The sequence below is a fragment of the Agelaius phoeniceus genome, chromosome 3 (genome assembly GCF_051311805.1).
Source record: "Agelaius phoeniceus isolate bAgePho1 chromosome 3, bAgePho1.hap1, whole genome shotgun sequence".
Taxonomy (NCBI): Eukaryota; Metazoa; Chordata; class Aves; order Passeriformes; family Icteridae; genus Agelaius; species Agelaius phoeniceus.
Window position 1 is genome coordinate 9,321,524 of NC_135267.1, and position 23,349 is coordinate 9,344,872.

The 23,349-nt window shown below is 33.4% G+C and overlaps 1 protein-coding gene across 6 annotated transcripts in view; it reads right to left on the reverse strand.

Moving 5' to 3' along the window:
* Positions 1-23,349, reverse strand: part of GRIK2 (glutamate ionotropic receptor kainate type subunit 2) — a 359,071-nt gene that overhangs the window by 120,069 nt on the left and 215,653 nt on the right. For all 6 annotated transcript variants that reach the window (XM_077176547.1, XM_077176545.1, XM_077176546.1 and 3 more), the window contains one exon: positions 17,054-17,277. In XM_077176547.1, coding sequence (XP_077032662.1) covers positions 17,054-17,277 — 224 coding nt within the window. The remainder of the gene's footprint in view (positions 1-17,053; positions 17,278-23,349) is intronic.

The following is a 23,349-nucleotide window of genomic DNA, read 5'->3' on the forward strand; positions in this document are numbered from 1 at the left end:
AGAACTACCTCAGATGCATTTGTATGTCTAATCACTAGAGTTTTATTGAAAAGCACTCATTTTTTTATTTTAGCCTAAGAAAAGTTTCAGAGGTTAATTAACAATCTACAAGAATAAAAGTAATTAAATTATCTTTTATGTTTTAAATTTGTTATTTTCAATTTGATTTAACATTCTTTTTCTGTAATCTGAAAAAGGACAAATAGTAAAGAATAATTTATCTTCTCCACATAATTCTCTCTTCACTGTAATTCCATCATTTCTCCTTTGTGTTCCTGTTCTCTAATTGAAAACTTTTACTGTTTTAAAAGGACTTATTTTATATAGCATAATTTACTTTTTTTTAGTAGATAAATAAAGAATAATAATAATAAAGAATACTTGGATTTTTATAATTCTAGTAAAACTGCACATATTTGAAGTAAAGCAATCTGTCATGTGGCAACAAAAAAAAAATAATGTTACTGTATGTTATGAAGAGTATTATATTTAAAATTTCCATGCCTATGAATGTCAATGTCAAAGTAAACACTTTGACATCCTGAAACCATGAAACAGCACTCTAATTTTTTTTTAAATAAAATGTACATACTTTTTCCTAAATTTTAAATTCTTTTAATTTACGCAAAATATTTGAATAACACATTGTTTATATCTGTTCCAAGAAGTATCTATTATCTTCATTGCCTTTAAATTGTTCCTGAATTAAGAATGGCTTATTAAACAACCCTAAAATGATTGTAAAAATAATACAGTTTTGCTAAGTTTGATATGTAAAATAACTTGACTCCTTCCAAGTAAATTCATTTTTCTGCTCCTAGAGCCTAGACTGTTAAATCTAAAGAAAAGCAATTTTAGCATGGATTCTCCTCTATGTTCCCCAAAACACACCTTCAAGGTTTTAATAAGTCCCTAAAGTGGTTTACTAAAACTGAAGAAACTGGAGTTCTGGTATGGAACTCAGACACTATTGTTAAAGAAAATCAGCAAATCTGGTCTGTTAACATTCAAAGAATATTCAAAGAATATGCACAATGTGCATTAGCAGAATGTTAGCAATATCTTAGATCAACTTTTTGAAATAACACACATTGATATTTAGCCCATGCTCTAACACAATGGGGAAAAGAAATGCTTTCATGTTTCCAGGGAAGAAATCATATATGTTACATAAGAAATAACGGATCTATGTAAACCTTAATGATTAAATATATCTTTACAAAGGATTTCTTCATTTTATGTGGAGAATGTTACTCCTTGTGTTTGTGATAATCTAAAAGTATCATGTACTATCACTGTCATGGACTTCACTAGGTTTTGTAATGTTCCTAAACTGCAAGGGTGGGCTGAGTTCTCAGAAACTACTTTACATGAATACTTATCAAGCTGACACATCTTCAAAGACTATATTTAGACAGTTTTCCTACCTTAAGAAATCTCAACATCCTATATAAAGAGCAAGAGCTGCAAACACATTGCATTCATTCTACATTTGATTATTTTTAAATAAAAACACATACCAACCATTGCCTCTGAAGGATTGCCTATAATTCTTAAACTTCATAATATAATATCCTGTATTTGTCCATGCCTTTAAATATGTTTTATTAGGAAACCCAGTCTGTAAGTGTTTGATGTAATCTAGTCCAACAGGGTGTAACTCTCTACTAGGCCTTGCAAAGTTGCTCATATTGCTGACTGGCATGTTTGCAATAATAAGGATTCATATGCACTACTGATCAGAAGATCTTGCTGTCTTGGTCCAAATAAAATTTTTAAGATGGTTATAGGGTATCTATGAATAAGACTGTAAATTTTTAATATGAAACAGTTTATTCTATAATAGTAACGTAAAATTATAATAAATTGATAATTATTTCTCTTTAAGAGAATAAAACATGGTATAAGAGAGAAATGTACTTGAGAAATTCAAATATTCCCTCTTTTAAAAGTGAAGCACTTAGTGATTTCTTCAGTTTATTCAAGAGTTTGTCACAAGTTGCAGGGAAGTGATAGATACTGCAGAGGACCCTCTAAATGCACATAATAAAGTGTGAAAACATATTTTGTAATGCAAAATATATGGGCTTTAAAAAAGCTTTTCATTCAAAGGTTGTATAACAAATCTGGCCTTTCTATTCAAGTTGTGACTACCTTCCTGTCTAACATTTAACATCACAGCAAAGGAAATATCTAGTTAAGAGTGCATAGCAATTCAGTGCTCCCTTCACCATACATTAAATGTCACCCATCAGAATGACATGAATTTAAAAAAATTATTACACTAGGGTCACTTTATAATAGGATATCTGTTAATATAGGCACATTGTGATTTTTACATAGAGAATAAGCCTTTAAAATATTTTCAAGACCAACATTATGCTTCCTTCTGCTTTTAAAATTGTCAAAATAGAACATCCTTTAAATAAAACCAGTAAACTAAAACTTGAATTGTGATATACTGGGGTCATGTGGAATATTTTGGAGTATTTATTTATAGTGAGTATTTTGTGCACTTATATGTCACGCTGATTGCAGAAGTTTTGTCGTCACAAATTAAGATCTGGAAAATTGTTGTTTTATGGTTTGGTTTAGAATTTGGTTGGTTGCCTTTTTTTTTTGCTGTGTTGTTCTTTGGTTTTCCACCCTCTCCATAAAAAGAGAGCATAATATTTTTGTTTAATATTTCTACATAATATAAATATATCAATAATTGTTCATTTAAAGTGCTTAATTAATTTCTCATCAAAAATTTACAATAAATAGGAGTCCCTATATTCTATGAACTGCTATGGTTATGTCAGTATCAGTAAGTGAAGGGAAGGACTCAGACTTCAGCAGTGGCATGTGATCATCCACACAATTTATTTGTTAGAGCATTCCTGTTCACAGTTTTGGCCCATGCTGCACTCAGATGTGGTTTAAAGAAACAGGAAATCCTGGTAAGAACTGTGGGTGGGATAACTGGGATGATGGACCATTTAATCATATGGAATTTTCTGTCCCTCTGTGCCAGAAAGCAAGCCCTGAATTCCAGCCCTCACAATGTTCATGTTTCCTCCTTTCTGATTACACCATTACAATTTTCAGCTTGTACAATTTGTACTAATAATTGTACAAATATATCTGTTGCTGCTAATGGAACACACAGGCTTTCTTCAGGAAAGATCCTGGTTAAAGGAATTCAAACACAAGACACATTTTAAATTTGATAATAACTGCAGCTGAACTACAAGGGCTTTCTTCAGGGACTCTGCTGAATTGCAGCTCCATATCCTGATCATGGATAAATATTTGAAGTTGTTTTGGGTTTGGGTTTTTTTCATTATCTAGAAACAATTCTCTCACCTTCAAATAACACCCTGAGGCCTGGATATGAGCTAGCTATAATATATTCAGCTCAATATTAACGAAATACCAGTGCTTCTTTGATTGACAGCTCTCATAGTCAGAAACATCCTCACATGACCACCACCAAGATGACTCCTTCACAGAGCTCTCAGTCAGCTGGAATTCACCCCTCCAGCTCTCCAATTTAATAAAACTCTGTTAGGGTATTAAGTATTTCATGTCTTGACTCAGCAAAGTATTTCTTTTAGATGTTTTTCCAAGAAACTGTGATTCTAGAAGTAGTATTTCAACAACATCGAGACTAGATCCAAATTGTTCTGGTAATATGCAGCAACGTTCTTTTCAACAGAAACAGGCCATGCATAGGCCTTTATCTTTCTTCTTTTTTGAGGAAGGTCAATTACATCAACTTTTTATTACCAAGGATCACTCATGTGACTTTATTCTGTATTGTGTACAGCCCTATCACTGGACTCAAAACATGCTGCCATTAATATCACATGGCCTACCTGAATTTAATCTTTCTTCCCTCTGACCAAACTGTCAAAACAAACATGTGAGTTAAAGAACACTGGAGAGATTCAGCTGCTCTAATACCAATGTCTCAGAGATAAAGACCCTAGAGGCAATTTATATGTTTCTGCAAAGGCAGTAAATGCATACTCCTGTCCCATATATCTGCAGATCATTCCATCAAGTTTCAATACTTTCAAATACTTACATTCCTTTCCACATAAACTAATCTGAAATGCAACTTTTCAGATTTTCTTCTTTTTTTTCCTGTTTCTTATATCCACTGCTCTTCTCCAATACAAAGAAAAACTTTGAAGTGATTTTAATGTCACTGCCATAGGATAACCTGTGTAGCTCTTCCACCAGTGCCAGGTGAATCTTATTCAGACTCCAGACTGAGAATAGCCTCAAGGCAAAAATCAATACCTCTCTTTCAAAATCCTCCTCAAAATTCTATTGCTTTATAATGTAAGCAGCAAACTGAAATATTCTCCTGCCTACATAGCTGAAGAACAATAACTGCTGAACCTAACTTCTTAAGAAATTTACTAATTTTTCAATTCATTTTCTTCATAATTTATAGAAATTTTACTCCTATTTAACTATTTAAATTATCTAAATACTCTTGCTGAGCTGCAAACTGTTTAAAGTAAGTATTTGGTGTTGGCTATGTAACAACACGCCATGACCCTGCTCAGTGATGCTCTGAACGCTGTCCTGTGTTACAGGAAAGCCCAATCAAGCCTCCCCTACCACCCAGAGATCTTCACTGCTTTCACCTGTGGAGTCATACAGATTTGTGCATAGAGGCACAACACCATCATTCCTACTGCTGTTGACATTTGCTTTTGTTCAGGCACAAATGACTGTACAGCACAGAAGGCAGGATGATGAGGAAGGTGTTATGAACATTAAAAACCCCCATCGACCTTTAAGCTTAAATCAGAGCTGAGCTTCTAGCAGCAGCTGAACAGAAAGTTATGAGGAGCCTCTGGGATGTGTCTACCTAGTAACTTATCCCATTACAGTTACATTTGAAGCAAGGTGAAAATTCCTTTCATTGCCATAAATGAAGGGCACACTGACCAGATCTTGACAAGATTAAATACTGACTCTCCTCTAGCATGCTCATTTAGAAGAGGAGAGCAAGAGAGAGAAAATAAGAGAGAGAAGTGCGTGGAGGATAAATATGACAAATTTGAAGCCTTTTTCAGGTATTTTTGCAACTTGGTGTTAAATTTGCCACGCTCTGTGAGCACAGCAAAGCAGTGCAATGAAAAAAATTCTGCAGCATGCTTCCATTTTTCTTCTGGACTGGGCTCATTGGTTACATTATGTCAGCCACAAAACCAGAGAATTTTCTAAGCAGTGGAATTCCTTCCAAGGGAACTTCTCTGAACATTCATTACACTATAAGCCTTTTGATTTTCCCTCCAAAATATACACCAAGGAAATTTCTCCAGAACATGAACTAATTGCTGTACTACCTGTTAGCTGAAAACTGTTTGATATCCCTGGTGATAGTTCTCTAGTACAGAACACTATATCTTTACTTCTACAAACAAAATAAGTTTTAAAAATTGGCATCCTGTTCTGTGTAAAGCTAAAATCATTTCTCCTAAGAAAGAACAAGAATATCTGGAAGAATGGAAAGAAATTATGTAACCTTCTTTTGCTATCTACCACTTCACTATTCACCCCATAAGAAGTTTTCCACACAGCATTCCTGCCCCACATAGTTGAGGAAAGAAGACAACAAAATGGAAAGAGGCAGTAGATCTGGGTGGTTTGCTATCTTTAGTCCTCTGAAATTACATTAATTAGCTCATCAAGCTAATAATAACATTATGTTTCTTTCTCACAGCTAGTGGCTATCTGTTGTAAAGAGTTTAGGAAAATCCTAAATGGCAAGTGAGGGTACCACATGTCTAATAGCCACACAAAACAAAACAAACAGTATCATGAGAGTGATATGCCAGAACATCCCTATTTAATAAAAAATTACTTATATTCAAACTATTCTCTGATGTGCTGTAAGAATTATTAACGACATAGTTTTTTGTATTTTAAACATTTACTATTTTCTAATAAAATAACCTATATCACTCAGCTGATGTGGGATTTTTAACCATGGTACTCAAAATTTTTAATATTGTTGAAAAACTTTCCTGTAAGAAGGATACCTTTGTTGCCTAAGAAAAAATTTCTGATAATACTGTAATAAATTACAAAAACCAACCAAATAAACAAACAAAACAACACAACAAAAAGGCATCCACTATTCTTAAGCCTGAAAATGCATGACTGGATTTACACAAAGCAATTTCATCATGATTGGAGTAAACACTGAGTGACTTCCATACATAAAACAGAAATGTTTGAAGGACACACTACAGATTTTATTTCAGTATCAAAACCAGTTATCATACTTGTTTTTTCAGACTGATTTCTGATCAAGCCCTTTCAGTGCTTAAATGACTAATACTCTCTAATGAGTTACAGGTGGAAGTCTTGCATAAGAAAGGTAAACTGAAAACAGCTAAATCAGAAAGATCTAGAGATAAATAATTCCCATATGACTGTCTATAGGAACTTGTCATGAACAATCTTATTTTTCTAACGCTTAGAACACTTAAATTCAAGAAATACTCGCTTTTTAATTCCTTACTTCTTTTAAAGATATGCTTCTGGTTTGAAGTCTAATGTTTAACCATTAGCTAAGTCTAATAAGTCCTTCCTCCAATAAACAAATGCTCTATCTTTCAAATAGATAAAGTTCTGTTAAGTTTATTTTGGTTAGGGGGTGTTCTTTTTCTGTTTGTTTTCCCTTTGATTTAGCTGTACTTAAAAATATACTTCAATTTATTTCTCAGAATATAATGGATAATGATGATTGAGAGAAAAGAGATTTAGAAAATTTGCATTAGCTAAATTTGCAAAAACTAAATTACTTCTGGTTCTGAAGTCAGAAACCTATGCTTAATTTAAAAAAGAAAGAAAAACACAAACAAATAAATAAACCCCTTAGATTCTAACAGGCATGTTCCACCACTCCAAAAAATTTGAAAATTGACTATTCAGTTACAAATATCTAAAAGTACTTGAGAATTGCATCTGCATTTTTAACATTATGTAACAGGACAAGGTCTATTTTAGAAAATAAATGAGTAAAATTCATAAAATACTTTTGTTACCCAAGTTTTCCTTTCCTTCAAATAATCCTGAAACCAATAATCCAACAGAGAACTCTGAAATACTACCCTGCATAACCTGCTATTTAATTTCACTGAACATCTGTTCCTAGAATTTTCTACAAGGTTAATAACCATTGTATCATCTTGACTTTTCTTCCAATGGTTTACCTCTCCCTCTTAATGTAGATCAAATAAAGAAATTTATAGCATGTGGGTCTACATATTTTTCAAAAATATAATAATATTTTTAATATGTTTGGCTTATTTAGCATAAAGAGTGCTTTTCAATCCTTCAGCCATCTTTGCTCAATGTTATTTTGTTTTTCTGGGTCCTCCAGAAGAAGGGTAAATAGAAACCATGACTCCTAACATTAAATTTTCTATCCCTTCACCATAACCTCTATTTTTATGAGGAGACCATTAGTTAAGTGTTCCAAGCAGGATGCATGCATGAAATTACTTCAATAAATAAAATGTCTCCTACATCAGTTTTCTGGTTTGGCTTTGGGGGGAAAAAAACTTAAACAAACCAAACCAACAAACCAAATCAAAGCAAACAAGCAAACAAAACACCACCAACAGTTCAGCTGCTGGTTGAATTAATTTTCTAATATATCAGGCACTCTGTAAATTCAGACACTGGTGCTAATGGAAAAAGAATCAGTCAATAAGCTAACTTGCACATTTTCAAATTAGTACTCACACCAATTATTAATAAAATCTTTTGAAAACGCTGTGGTAACTTCTTGGATCCTTGACTCTATTTCCATTCCCGTACATCCTTGGGTTCTGTTCTTTAGGTAGGGGGCTACATATCTCATGAGAATAAGGTTTTGCATATCTCATGAGAAAATTGCTGCTGTGCATTATGGTGAGAGTTACAGTTTCCTTCTCCCCACATATACTATACATGCCAGAGTAAAACACATGAAATAAATAAAGCCCCAATTAAAGCAAATAAACCTTCTGTCTCCTAACTCCAAAAACATAAGAGGCACTGACTTTTCTCAAAAGGATAATTTCAGCTTTAGAAACATTCAGTTTCATGTACAGAGGAACCCTTCTCTTTAGGCACATTTAATGTTCCCTGCTATCAATCTGCTAAATAAATATACAAAGTGCCAAGTCTAACCTTGCTACATATAGAGGAAGAAACTTTACACAAAACAGAATTAAATTATCCAATTTCATAAAAACTGAATTTACAACACTTTTTCTGGAGACTCAACTTATTTAAAGCAAACTACTTCATAAAAGCAATCCAATATTCTTCCCGTGTACTATATATATGCTGGTAATTAGCAAGGGCTGATTAAAAAAAGGATGAACCCCTGCACTGTAAAGAATCTTTCAAAACTAAAAAAATTTTTTCCTCACATGGATTTTTATAAACATGGACTACATCCATTATTTGTTAATGGATGTTAATACAGTACAAAGAAATTAACAAATCACTGCCCATAGTAGATATGAAGCATTCATTTTTGTGATGCCATAGAACTCTTGACAAAACAGTCCCCAGATCTTGACTCACTTATGGAAAATGTTTATCCAAGGCATTTGAAAATACAAAATTAGATAGAGGACATCTACTTTGCTTTCAGTTAAACCCAATTAGCTAAAGACAACTACAAGTATTTTATGAGAAATATCACTGTTTTGACTGCAGAGATACTTTCAAAAACAATTTTCAGAGTATGTATGTTTATAACATTTTAACTTGGCCATAGAGTGTGCAAAAATAAAGTCACAGGAAAGTGGGCATATAAACTCAATTATGAGTGTATAAGACAAGATTATGTGTGTCTGAAAAGAAATGACAATACAGTGGGGCATAACATCTTTCAGCCTCTCCGAGTTTGTTCTAAAGATGAAGGGAATGCAAATGTAATTATTAAACTGTCACAGGCAGTTAGAAATAATGATTTAGATAAAAAGTGAATGGCATTCAGACAGATGTCTAGCAATGAACTCTGTGAATCCTAATGAATCAAATAGAACAATTCTAGTCAGTCAAAAATCAAAATGGAAGGCCACTGAGTACACCCATAATTTCATCAGCTATTCACCAATAAAAACTTAGAAGATTTTACTAGTGAAGATTATTTATTGAACTGTATTCTCTCCAAAAGCTTTAGTGAACACCCTTAAGATCTTAAGATTCAAGATACTGTTGAGATTCAAAAGTATATTTAGGATTCTGACATGTTTGGGCAGTCAAACACTCAGTGAAATATGTAAATGAGTAACTGAAACAAAGAAGAAATCACAGAATGAAAAATTCAACATGACTTTTGAAACACCTTTCCATAAATACCCTCAGATTCTGTGAAAGACTGCATAGCAATGCTCTATCAATATGCAGAGGAAATATGTGTTTTAAAATATGCAACACCTCCATGCAACACTCCCATGTAGGGAGTCACAAAAGTAAAGTCAGAATGGGTGCTTAAATAATGTGTGTGTGAGAATGAAGAGATTGAGTTGCTGGTAGTAAGAGACATAAAATTCCTTGAGGATGAACAGAGTTACCATTCAGTGCAGCCATTAAAAACACCTAGGTTCTTGGGTAATTAGTAATGAATTGTAAAGCCTTGTGATGTCTTCCAGAATAATGAGAAAAAAAAACAACAGAAAGGATGGAGTTTCAAGGCCATCTTCAATTCTAGACAGCATCACTAAGATACTTCTATACTCTTCATTAACAGAAAAAAAAATCTAATTAGGGTAATTTACAAAGGAAAAAGAATTAACATAAAACATACTGGTGAAGCAGCTGGACAAAAAATGCATATTACAAGGTGCTTTCCTTGAGTCACCAAACCTACTGCTTTCCTAAAATCCTACATCATGAGAGGTGCAGGAAAAGAACTCAGTTTTTTCACATAGGAATCCAGAATTTTCCTCTCTTCAAGTGAATATATTTTCTTCTTAAACATGCATATCGAGATTTAGCCAATGGGTAGTACTCTATTTTCTGCTGGACTGCTAAAGCAGTTGGTTATGATTTTTTCAACCAGCCTCAGTAAAGTCGTTCCAATTATCTTGCTGGCAGTGGTTTCTTCATAGTTTTGATGCACAGCAAGTAGTACCTGGGATTTCAGATTGGTCTGCCACCAATACAGCAAGGATTTAGAGAACTGGGGATTTCTACCCATAAAATGTAAGGAGGATATATATGTTAAGAAGTTTAAAAGAAAAGTTTTCTCTTACTGTGATCTCTAACAGTATTATAATAGCAGTTATTATGTAGATGTTGTCCTTGTGTGTAGACTCATTGACCTCCTGTAAGTCTTGTCTCTTCTGGAACAGCGGAAGGAGACTGGAAGCATTGGAAGAAGTGGTTCAAGCAAACCTTGAGGGTTTAGGATGAGGATCCATACTGGGTTGCTTATTTACAAACTATAAATTTCATAACTAACATTAAATTTCTTCTGGAGGAGTCAGAGAGATCAAAGCATTCTTGCAAGTGTCAAAATGCAAAGTGAGAGATTGTTGCTTAACTCATTTCTATACATGTCCTTCTTTAAGCCACATATCCTCATCCAAAACATTTAGATTTTATAGCTCTGATGGTGATCTAAATCATGACTTCTCAAAATAATTACACAATCCAGATGATGACTATGAGAAGGAATTACAATTCCAGGTTTTTTGCAGTTTTTATATAGAAATTAGATGAATCATCAGCTCTGTGTGCTAGCCACAGAAAATTACTTAATTACTCCAATACTGTTACTAATTATAGATTTATGCTGATATAAATGGCATACATGAACTATTTAAGCAATAACAGCACAATAAACTATTTAACCAATTTAAAGCTTACTTAGAAGCATCTGAGCATATTTGAAATAACATGGACAAGTCTTGCTCACAAAATTTCCAGTTACTGCTGTCCAATTAAGATGACTGTACAATTTCATCATTATAACATTTAGCAGGATTGACTAAGTAAAAAAATAGTTCTTCATAATTTGCTTATGAGTGTAATAAATTAAGATATAACTGCTGTGTCTTCTTTATATTACCTCATTTATTGAAACTTCATTTAAAGGCTAGAATTCAAAAATTAAAATTTCTCAGTTCTCACATAAAGGAGAAGAAATTTAGTTCAGCAAGTAGGTTTTCTAGAACATTGTCATAAAGGATTTCTTGGTATAGGTACAAAAATATATTAATTAATAAAAAAAGCTTAAAAAGTCAACAAAGAGAGAGAAAAATTCTTGTTATGCAATCTGCATGACAAGGTACACTTGATAAAAAAACTCAGTGTTCCAGAGGCTGGCGCAGTTAATTTTTTTTTCCCCCAATAAGAATGATCTTTGGCATTAGCAAGAATGATCTTTGGCATTGCTTTTCAACCAGAAACAAAATTATATGAAAAGAAGCAGACTATACAGAATCTTTTGGAAGCAATCAGCTAAGGGTCATGAGGTGCAACTTGATTTCAAAGAAATTAAATTTTCTGATTTTGAGATAATTGTTGCGGAACAATTTTGGTAAGTGTGAAATTTTTGGCATACTTTTAGCCTTCTCTACTTGTACAGCATTTTATAGCAGAGTGAAAACTGCATAATACTTGCATTACAACAGAGGAAAAATTAATACTTTGCATTAAAATTTAGCCAAAACTATCTTAAAACTCTGTAAGAGAAGCAGATTTCAGTGTTGACATCTGGATTGCCCTATAGGATGATGAATCTATTCCTGAAAACACCTCATAGCATATGCTGTAGTTCTCTAGGGAGACTTCAGGAGATAAAATTCACATAAAAAGTATGGTTGTTAAAAATAAAGGGCAAATATCCTAACTTCCAACTTGCTTAACTATCAACATAGTAATTTAGGAACCAGAGCTCCAGAGTAACTGGAATAATAGTTTCCTCTCATTCTCTCATTCATTCCTTTCCATCAAGGTAGTTTTCAAGAAGTAGTTTCAAAATTAATCAGGCAAAGTTAAGGACAAAAATCAGCTGATCAAAAATATAAAATAAAAATGAAGACTGATGAGATGTAAAAGGATATGCATGCACTCCAGAGAGACTTAATGCCCAGGCATCTGTTACAGTCTGAAGCAGCAGGCTATTCCCAAGCTTTGTCACAGAGAAAAGATTAAGATAAATGTGTGGAGACTTTTTAGGACTTGTCTCATTTAATTATGAGAAAAATATAATTTGTTGATGAAGCAATGTTCATTGTGCTCTAATCAGTGCTTACAAAGAAATGGAAAAATAGGTGATAACAAATGCTTTGGCAGCTGGAAGCAGCACAAGAGCTTGACTTAGAAGATACAGAATAGAATAATTCCAAAGGGAGGATAAGGGAAGAAGTCCTAGCATAAAAAATGTGTTACAAGTAAAGGTAAATAAGCCCTTTAAAATGACAGCCTATGATTTAAAATTAGCAATTATGGCAGTGAGCAAAGTTTAATGTATACTTCTGTGACAGTGGTCACAGGGGTTCTTGGATGAGGGAAGAGACGAGAATGTTGACTCCATGTTCAGAAGGCTTGATTTATTATTTTATGATATATATATTACATTATAACTATACTAAAGAATAGAAAGAAAAGCTTCATGTCAGAAGGCTAGCTAAGCTAAGAATAGAAAGGAATGACAAACAAAGGTCTGTGTCTCAGAGAGTCTAAGCTAACTGGGCTGTGGTTGGCCATTAATTGTAAACATTCAAGACAGGCCAATCACAGACACACCTGGTGCATTCCACAGCAGCAGATAACCATTGTTTACATTTTGTTGCTGAAATCTCTCAGCTTCTCAGCAGAAAAAAATCCTAAGAAAAAGATTTTCATAAAAAGATGTCTGCGACATACTTCCACAATAGACACTGATACTTCGGACAGCTCAGTGTGAAAAGCACAGGAGCTCAATAGTGGACAGTCCAGGATAGGTTATCTGATTCACATCTGATCTGTAAAAATGAAATACCTTACTAAGGCAACTATATTTCTTCCAGTTTTGAAGATAGGTCACATAAGAGTGAATTTCTTTTTAACAGACAGATATGTCCACTGCAAAAAAAAGACCTTACTACACAGAGAAATTCATCAGTGTTCAGGGAATAACTTGAAATCCAGTAAATTAGGCATAAAATTATTTTATAAAAACATTTAAGGAATTAAGTCTCCAATCTATGTTTTCAAAAAAGAAACAAAAAGATGTGGAAGTTTAAAATTCTGCACAAAAAAAATGCAATATAAACATAAGAAAACTTAGCTGAAGATTGATTTTGAAAGTAATTTATAGGAAGACCTATGCAATAAAACACATTTAGCATTTTTCAAAGCATAAAACTGGTTTTGTTCATAATGCCTACATAGAAAGGGAAGGATCCTCCAGTAACTAATATATTTGATTTTGCAGGCCAAAAATAGGAAGCATCTTTTTCTTGTACACAGACTGATGGAAAAGAAGGGGCAATAAGTGTCTATGAAGTTGATACACAACACTGTAAGAAAACAGCATGTTGCTTAGAAATGGTACAATGGTTTGCAACAACAGACAGAAATAAAAACAAATTCCACTAATTGAGATTTTTTGATTATACAGATCAGAAAATGTGTAATTGACAGAAGTCCAAAAAACAGCTGGTGTGCATTACTGAGGTTCTAGTTTTCCTTCTAATCACATCTAAATTGTGAATTTAACTGGTATTTTCAGTCCAAGAAACTAGTAAATGCAGAGGCATGAAGGTATGGTATTTGAATGCAGCAGGTTTTCAGATGACACAAGACACTGCTAGCAGACAGAAAAAGACAATGCTATCTAGCAGCAGAAAGATCTATTACTGTTGCCACAACAGGAAAAAATACTGTATGAAATTCTCAGTTCACAGAAAATGAATAGACATAGTGTCAAGTAGACTGGGTTTATAGATCAGTCATCAGTCTGTACAACAAAGCAAGGAACTTCCAGCGACTAACCATCCTAACTACTGAGATTCAACAGCAGCAACAAACAAGATTAAGAGGTGCAATGCAGAATCTGTCGGTTCAAAAGTAGAACTGTCTTTTGGGGGGAGCTAAAAGAGGAAAATAAAATAGAAAAGCCCTCCAGCTAACACATAAATCTTTCCTAGCTTCTTGTCTTGTTGAGTGTGTGAAGATTACAGCTCTTTACAGATCATTCTCAAATTGGAAGGAAAATCCAGTGCTCTTGCAAATTAAGAAAAGGACAGATATAGATTTATATTTCTCTTTCTATGGAAGTATTTCAAACAATTAATTCTTAAAGATTCTTGAAGCTTTTACTAATTTCTTCATCTTTCCTAAACATCACAATAGCACTAATTAATGAGTGAGATCCAAGAAACACAATAGAATGGTACTTTCCATTTTCGATGTATCAAGCTCTTACATGCCAACATTGTTTGGAAGACATGGTGAAACAATAACACCACAAAACCTTTGAGACAAAAATGGAAGGTTTCAATTTTAAAATAAATATTCTATACTGAACACTCTGATGATGTGCAATTACAAAACATTATATCATAAAAGACATACTAAGCACTGCTCCAAACAAAGGCACACCTTACTATGAAACACAAAGCAATTATTATGAAACACTGCTAGATAAACAACCATTATGGAAGAATTGTTACGGAATAGAAATCTTCTTAATAAGAAACTCTGGGTAGACCCTATTAAATTAGTGGCACTCAGTCTAGGAGTTTCACAACACCAGGACTGTAAAATACTTCATCAGCTGTGCAATACCTAACCTATAATCTGTACTGAAAAGACATACCACTATGCTGCAAAGTCCTCTTCACAAACACACTTTTAAGTATCTCTCTTTACACGACAGACAAAATTTTTGAATTTTATTTGCAAACAGGTCTTTATCTTTTGAATAATGTTCTTCTTTGTTTCTGCTTAGTATTCAGCAGGAAGTTCAACTTTCAGTTTAGACCTGTTTCCTTTTATGAGCAATAATGTTAGAAAATGTTATCACTTACTATTAAGTCATTCTGCATTATGAATAAAATCTGTAGCTTGTCTTACATAACCCTACATCTTTTATTTCTAAATGTGTTATCAATATTTGATTGTACCAGTTAAGAAATATTGAAAATCTCTAGATATGAATGCTGGTATAAATTTATGTGTAAAAAAGATACCTTCGACAATTCTACAGAAACAAAACTTCTTTGCTCAGTATAAAATATATTCTGTATTGCTTTACAATTAAGATAATGCTTCCAATTAAATAAGGAATTTATGGTGCTCGTCACAAAAACAGAGAAGTGAAAAGAAATGTCAACATTCTTGCTCTATTATCTGGTGTTTCTATATAAAAATAAACATTCCTTCCTGTTCTGCTAGTAAGCTCAAGTGGCCAAATAGCCTAATTAAAAAAAAAAAAAAAGAAAGAAACAAAAAGCTTCAAGAAAATCTATCTAAAAACATATCAAGGCACATTCTCAAAGCATAAGTAGGAACTCAGCCATACAAATCCTACTAAAATTAGTGGGAACTACCTGTCAAAAGCACTGTGCATCATGCTGAATATGTCCTTCAGTGATAACAGTAGGGTTAAAACTTTTGGACATATGCATAAATATTTTATGTTTCATATTTTACAAGATAACAGTTGTGATTTATGCTTGGATGTGCTTTCAGAGTATCTGTATGGCAGAAATACCTCAGAAAATATTGTACTCTCTGGAACACCTCAGAAAATATTGCACTCTCTGGTTATATAGTCCACTAAAATAGGGGTCTTTCAAGAAACTTTCATGATAACTCTGGCTCTTTAAAGCAGACTTTTCAAAATGGCACACAGTAAAGTCTTTCATTACAAAATATGTTTCAGTTTCATCTATATTACTTCAATACTTCATGTACTTCATCTACAGGTGCTAAATTACCTTTAAACTGGATTCTAAAAATATTACTTCTTCCTTATATAGGAATGATACAACTTCTCCAAAATGAAACAGAGAGAATCCTGATACTAAATACAGCACAATAGAAAAAGGAATATATGAAGATTCTACTGTGAACCACAGCATGAAATCACGGAAATCTCAGGACTGAAGTGAGATTTCATTATCAACTCAAACAAAAAGACCCCATCTTATTAAAGAGATAAAAGCCAATATAGTTCATATGCATTTGATTAAAATAAATTGCAAGTGACTACAAGGGGAAAAGATATTTCATACACTGCTCTGAGCTATTTCTGCTGTTATGAAAAACACCAAAGCTACATGTAAGTCTGTATTTATGTGAGCATCTGAACTCAGCCCTAGTGAGGTAAGAAGGAGATGGTAAACATATTGGGATTATTTGACAAAAGATGTTTTTCTGCTCATTTGGGTTGAACAAAACAGATAAAAAAGTGAGCCCTATATATAAAATCAATTTATAATTTGACAATTGATGTATCAAGTTCCTTAATTCTAAAAGCTCAACTAAGCTTCCAAAAAAATTCCACTCAGAGACTTTAAATTCTGTGAAGTATATCAGGGATTTCAACTAGCATAAAATTAAAAAAACAAATATTGTTATCCTACTTCAAAGATACTAATCTCCACAAACTTTCTACTGGTAGAGGTCCAGATTGGACATCTAGAATTAGCGTGGGCAGCTAAGTACTCAAATTGAGATTGAGCACCACAGCATAAAAACAAATCAGAGTAACAAAATAAAACATGCAAACCCTGGGTTTCTAAATGCAGACTTATTGGGAAAAGCTATTTTAAAAACTTTCTAGTGTCTCTATATTTGTAAATAAAACAAACAATCTAGCTAGCATACTCAAGACTTAGGGAAAAAGTCCAGTAACAAACTGGAGACAGTATGGCAGTGGAGAATATTAATAGTGAGAACCCTCATCATTATTCTTCTGTAAATCATGAAGTTTAAATATAAGAGTATGAAAGTAAGAAAAGTTTTGTGACTTTTGACAATTATTAGTAAGAAAAAATGGTAACAATTGCCAAAAAAATCACAAAAGTTGACATGTTACCTGGCTATGACAAAGAGCACACAACTGACACCCAAGTAAGCCAGCAGAATATACATCCAGATATCAGGGGAGAGAGGATTCAGGAAGGAGAAGACGCCCGGGTTTGTACCATTGGGCTTGCGGTACAAAATACTTATTCCAAGAGTCATAAAGGGCTTGGAAAAGTCGATGACCTTCTCACGAACATAGGTAATTGCCAATGGTGCAACTGCAAGGTCAGCTTTCTGTTGACAGAAATACAAAAAGAGAAAAAGGCCATAAGTCAGAAGAAACAGGCTGAAGCAAACAATAAGATTATGCAAAACACAAACTTTGTTTGGAGGATGTTTGTTCTTGTACTAGGTTGCCTGAAATTTAAAACTCCTCTCTCTATAACTAAGAAAACAGATTTATTCTACTTCCTCTTTGCTAAACTGGCATTGCATTTAGAAAAAATTAAAAGCACTAGTACAGGGATACAAGTGAAGAAAAATATTGCATCTTGCAGAAAACATAAACATCTATTATCACATACTTTAAAACTTTATTTATTGTGCATTTCAACATATGTCTTCTCTTTGTCATTCCCTCACTGTGTTCTTTAGAAGCAAATGTATTTGTGAAGTAGATGTGAATATGCTAGTACAAGTGCAGGGAAAGGACCAGGAAGTAGTTTTTCATATTTTAGGATAAAAATGGTACAAAATGAAGATCAGTTTAAAATTGAAAGTGCTACACCAGCAAGGTTGCTGAGGATGTTCTAACAAAGTACAGCTGTCCTTACTCATTTGTGGGAATCACTGCAAAACTTACAGACAGTTATTAATTAGTTGGCCTACATAAAATTAAATCATCAATTGAATGCATTTTGTCAATTAACATTTAGGTTTACTTATTATAAAGATAATTCATAGGAGAATAGTAATGGCCTATGCTATTCTTTTAATCAAAACTTAATGGAAATCAGAGTGACCAAAAATCTACAGAATCCACCTCTTAATCTCTGTCAAGAGCTGTTGAAATACTCCTGTGTATGTATGAATGTGTATATGTGTGTGTGCATACGCACATAAGAGGAAAGTTCAGAGTGAGAAAGTTTACAGGACAAGACCTGGAAAGCTGTAAAATAAGAATTCTTTATAAACCATACCAAAATATAGGTATGTAATGAGAAATGAAATGGTATAGCTACCATGGAGTACTGTTACCCAAGTAATATATACAAGTGGTATAGCTGCAAATGATACCATTTTCAGAATGCCTGTTTTAAGATAGAGAGATGTGATTCCAAATAAAATAAATTCACACACTTATGTACTTTTTGATCATTTGATATTGTGTATACTGTGTAACACTCAAACTTCCATGCAGTGTAGCATTTCAGTGTTCCTTTTTATTTTTATTTTCTTACCTAACACAGTTCTTCTATGGTCTACTCTTGCTATGAATATTTATATGATTAGATCTACTGTAGTCAGTTGCAATGTGAAACTTTGTTGACACTGTTCATTTTATTTGGTAAGGGTTTACTGGTCAAAAAAATTACATGCATTTCATTTCCATTGGTATTAAGAACTTATAGATATTAATCAAAACAGCAAGGCTTAATTCCACAGTGGATGACTTTTTATAGATTGCATATTATTGATGATATTCCAGCTGATGTAGAAAGAAAATGGTAAAGTAAGAAACTAAAACTAATTTGAATTAAAAGTTATAGGTCAACACGAAGAAGTTTAAAAAACATAACAACCCAATATTAGTTTGTGAGGCAAGTAGCAGACCTTAAATGAAGAGTCTGAAGGCAACTGACTAGAAATTGTTAGAAGAGGCAGCTTCCCAAAGACAGATAAATTAGACCTTTTGGAAAGCTATTGGTGGATGTGAATTTTGGTCTTATTATATTAACAGAACCTTAATGAATAACAAATAATTTATTTAATAAATACCATGGAAAATCCAACCCTTCATCATTAGATAGAAACAAAAACACATGCAAATGAATATAGGTTGTAACTATCTCTAGTGGAGCCAAGTTTCAGATGAAATTAGAAAAATAACTGATCAAGAAATAATATGTCATATATGACAGAATAGAACAGATATCCGAACCTGGGAGGACAGATATAAAATTTATGTACATAACTTGACATCTGGAGTCTTTAATAACTGAGGAAATGACTAACTTAAAAATGTAATGCTACCACACACAACTTTTGTTAATATCATTTATCTCAAATCATTAATTCTCCTGGAAATTCTTTCATTTTGAAAAGAGCACTATTGCTAAGTATGAGAAAGCAGAGGCCAAGTTTCTAGAAGTGCAGTACCAGTTTCTCCTATGCTCAGCTATAGTGAAGATATACAAGGAAGAGAATCATCTTTAGTTTACTTCTAGCCACAAATAGGGGAGGAATAGTGTAAAATTAGTATTTTATCAGCCGACATTTAACAACATTAACAAATTAGTCTATCCTAACAAGGCTTTTTGATAAGTTCCATTACAAAGAATATTTTTCTCACTTGGCAGTGAACAATTATTCCATTTTTTGTAATGAAGGTATACATGCTTCTATTCTTAAAATGAATTAAAGGTATATCTATCTGAAATCCATAATAGCACTTAACTCTTTCTTGAGATGAAAAAAATTTTTACAACAGCATCCAAGGATTGGTGAGGTAAGCTAGTTGCCACAAAGAAAAATTCTGCACCAACTAAAGATTACAATAGTGATTAGAAACAGTCTGATGACATTCCAATGCAAGGCATGGTCCTGAGCCAAATGGAGTTGTACAGCCTAGTCTGTGATATGCTAGAGGACTGCACTGCAGATAATGAGATGCAGTTGTGCGTCTTCTCCCTGCCTGTCCCACGCCACCCCTCGGGAACTCAGGAGCTCCTGATAAATCTGGACCAAACCAGCTGAGCAATGAAGCACCCCCTTGATCATAAGAGTAAGGCAGTAAATCATCCCTTGAAAGTACCAGAAGCTCATCCATGATACAGGTAGGAATAACCCTGACCATAACACCTACCTGACCAAGGTGGAGACAAGGGATAAACATTCACACATGTATAAAGCTTCTCTGTCCTGCTACCATGTGCAGTTGTAGGATGCTCATTCACCAACATCTCAAGGTAACCTTGATTTATTTCTGATACAGAAGTGCCTAAGGTAGGCTGAAGTCATCCTCTTTTGCTTCTTCCCTTACATTTTACTTCCAAGCAGTTTGTTCAGTGACTGTTTTACATCAAGTAGTATTCAAAGAGAAAAAGGGAGGACATTTTTCTTCATTTCTACAGGGCTGTAATTTGGCACATAACCTCTTTAAAGAGAGACTTTAAAATCATACTGAATTCAATCTATGCTTGCAGATACAACTAATTTCAGCAAGAAATCTACACTTTAATGCTGAGTAGTGTATGGCCATAGCATGCACAGAAATTTGGTATTTGCAGAAATTGGTGCTTTTTCTGTGAAAATTAACTCTATAAAACCTGGAGAAACAATCACAATAATTTTGGGGGAAACAGAATTTTAAAGGATTTCATAGCTTCTACTAATAACACCAGGGAAAGGTAAAACAAACACCAGTTGAATTTTCTATTGTTGATAATTTTATGAAGAGCTTTTGTCTCACCTATTTTGTTCAAAAGAATGAAGAATTTAAATACAATCTAGACACAGAAACAATAAAATGGCTAATAGCTATTTTTAATTAGACACTACAATAATGCAATATTTCATCAAAATATCTGAGTATTTCAGACAATGTGAATTTTGCTCCTAACATTTTGCATTGATTTAGCAACCATTAATGTTTATACTAAAAATGCAAAGGGAATCATACACTATTGATTCTCAGTTGTTTATTCAGTCAATCAGTACAATCATATTGTAATTGTATAATATACGCAAAACTACATATATACTGAAAAGACATTTAAGTAACTTTACTTCTCTACAGGCAGCAATGCACTTATTACCTGCAATTATTCTTGAAAATAAAGGAATTTGCCTTTTTTTAAAAGAAAAACTTCATAAAGCTTTTGTTTAATCTGCTATGTTTCCTCAGCCTAAAACCTTCAGTCAATATGTAAATTTCTTCAGGTCAAATTTTTGAGACCGTTGAATTTCAGTTACATTCCCTTTGGACAAAATGCATCCTCAAGATAAAAGAGGAAGGTTAAAGCACAGCTTCAATTCTTTAAACCTGTCTAACACACTCCTAATGCACAGAGACCTTATGCGTTATTCTTGTTCACAGAAGTGCATTTCCCGGCCACTGATTTGAAAAGATAAGATCTGTAATTTGCTTTTAAGCTTACAGTCTATCCTAAACTGCCTTGTTCATGCTGCTACATTATAGAAAATTTTATACCCCACAAGAAATTTTTAGTCTTATCACAAGATCTTCATTTCCTTTGAAACCACTAGGAACTTATTAGGGCTTTATCGCTATTTTTATTATAACTAGCCACTTAAATTACTTTGACAGAAATTGTTCCTCTACTGCCTTTTACAGGATCATAGTAGAATTCAAGTGGGGAGAGATCAGGAGGTGTCTAGTGCAATTTTCTGTTCAAAACATCTACATGGATGAGACAGTTTTCTTTTGCACTTTACCCAGTCAGTGTTGAAAAACTCCAAGGAAGGTGACTACATGACATTTCTAGATAAGCTGGTCCCCCACTGCTTGTCTATCCACAGACAAGCAGTGTTTCTACAGACAAGCAGTGGAGCAGGCTGCTCAGAGAGCTTATGCAATTTCCACCCTTGGAGGTTTTCAGTTTATGCTTGTTGCCTTTGGTCTTCCTGCCAGGCTCTTTGCTGTGAAAAGCCCAGATGGAGCTTCTTGATAACCCCCTCACAGGTCCTGGAAAGCTGTTACTAGAAATTATTACCTTTGCCAAATTTGAGTAACATACCATAAGGTAAAAAAAAAAAAAATCCAGATTTGATAGCTGAATTTGTCATAACTTCCTATTTTTGGTATCCTGATTGGTATAATTTAAACTTAATTGCTAATAATATCCCTTATAGATGGAACAGTAGCACTTGCTACTTTATTAACATAATAAAGTACTTCAACATAAGAAAGTGACATATGAAGACAGTTTCAGTAGATACTGGCTCACCTAACACATATATTTGTAGCTGCTGAGATGCTTCTCAGTATTTGTTCAGCAACCAACAAGAAGTCACTGGAAGACAGGTGGTTTACTCAAATTCATTTCATTGACAGTAATATTACACAGTGATTTAATTTCTTTAGAACCTCTTGTGTCAGCATGGTTAATTCTTTTCTTGGCAAAGTCTTGAACAGCAGTGGTAACTAATGGTTTTTTCATCTGCTCTCCTTTTAGAGAGGATCCCGATCCAGAAATCAACAGGATCACTTACCTAGAGGCAGATTTTTTTTTAAAGGCAAAAGGTTTTGTAGAGGAAATTTGCATTCTGTCTGCTACCATAAAAACAGCTTTTGATATGAATTCAACTAGACTAAAATGGAATGCATGGAATGCATGAAATCTTTCCTCCAGTGACTTAAACAGGATAAAGCATGTTTTGATCAACATAGTGTTATCTAGAACTGACTTTTGGTATTGTTTTCTGTTTGCTCCTTTGTTATTACATGAATGTTTAGAAGAATGATAGTACTAAACCAGCAGGAGCTCTTTAATTAGTTAATTTACATTATTTCCTCTTATTCAGGGTTACGCTAGTCAATTCTCATTTGCCTATGCCAGTATGGATAAGATTTAACAGCTGAATAGATGTAATATGAGTACTCATTAAAAACAGATATAGTTTTTGTCTGTTGATTTATAATACACTTTCACTAAAGTATTTTGAGCCAACTTCAGTCTAGTCAACAGGTAAGCAAATTGTATGTAAAAGAAGTAGAGACAGTAGACCATGAAACTATATGTAGCAGGAACACGGGTGACTATTCATTTCAACAGTAAAAAAAAGCTTTCATCACTTAATTTCAGGAATTTTGTACAAAGGTTTCTTCTAATTGTTAGAAGAGCAGGATTCACATACCCCCAGAAAGAAGAAATTGTCAAAGAAATTTACAAGACTGTGATACTGTGGCTCAGAATTCAGGAAAGGGAGACTCCCCCATTAAGAAAATAAAATAAAATTAGAATAGTTACAATAAAATGTTTCAGTTCTTCTTTGCTGTTTTACACACTCTTTCTAATGTTGTATTTATGTACTAGAGATATTTAACAAACATTAAAATTACTAGACATCATGCTGATACACACCTTCTTGAAACAAAGTACACAGGTAATGTTGATTCCTTTT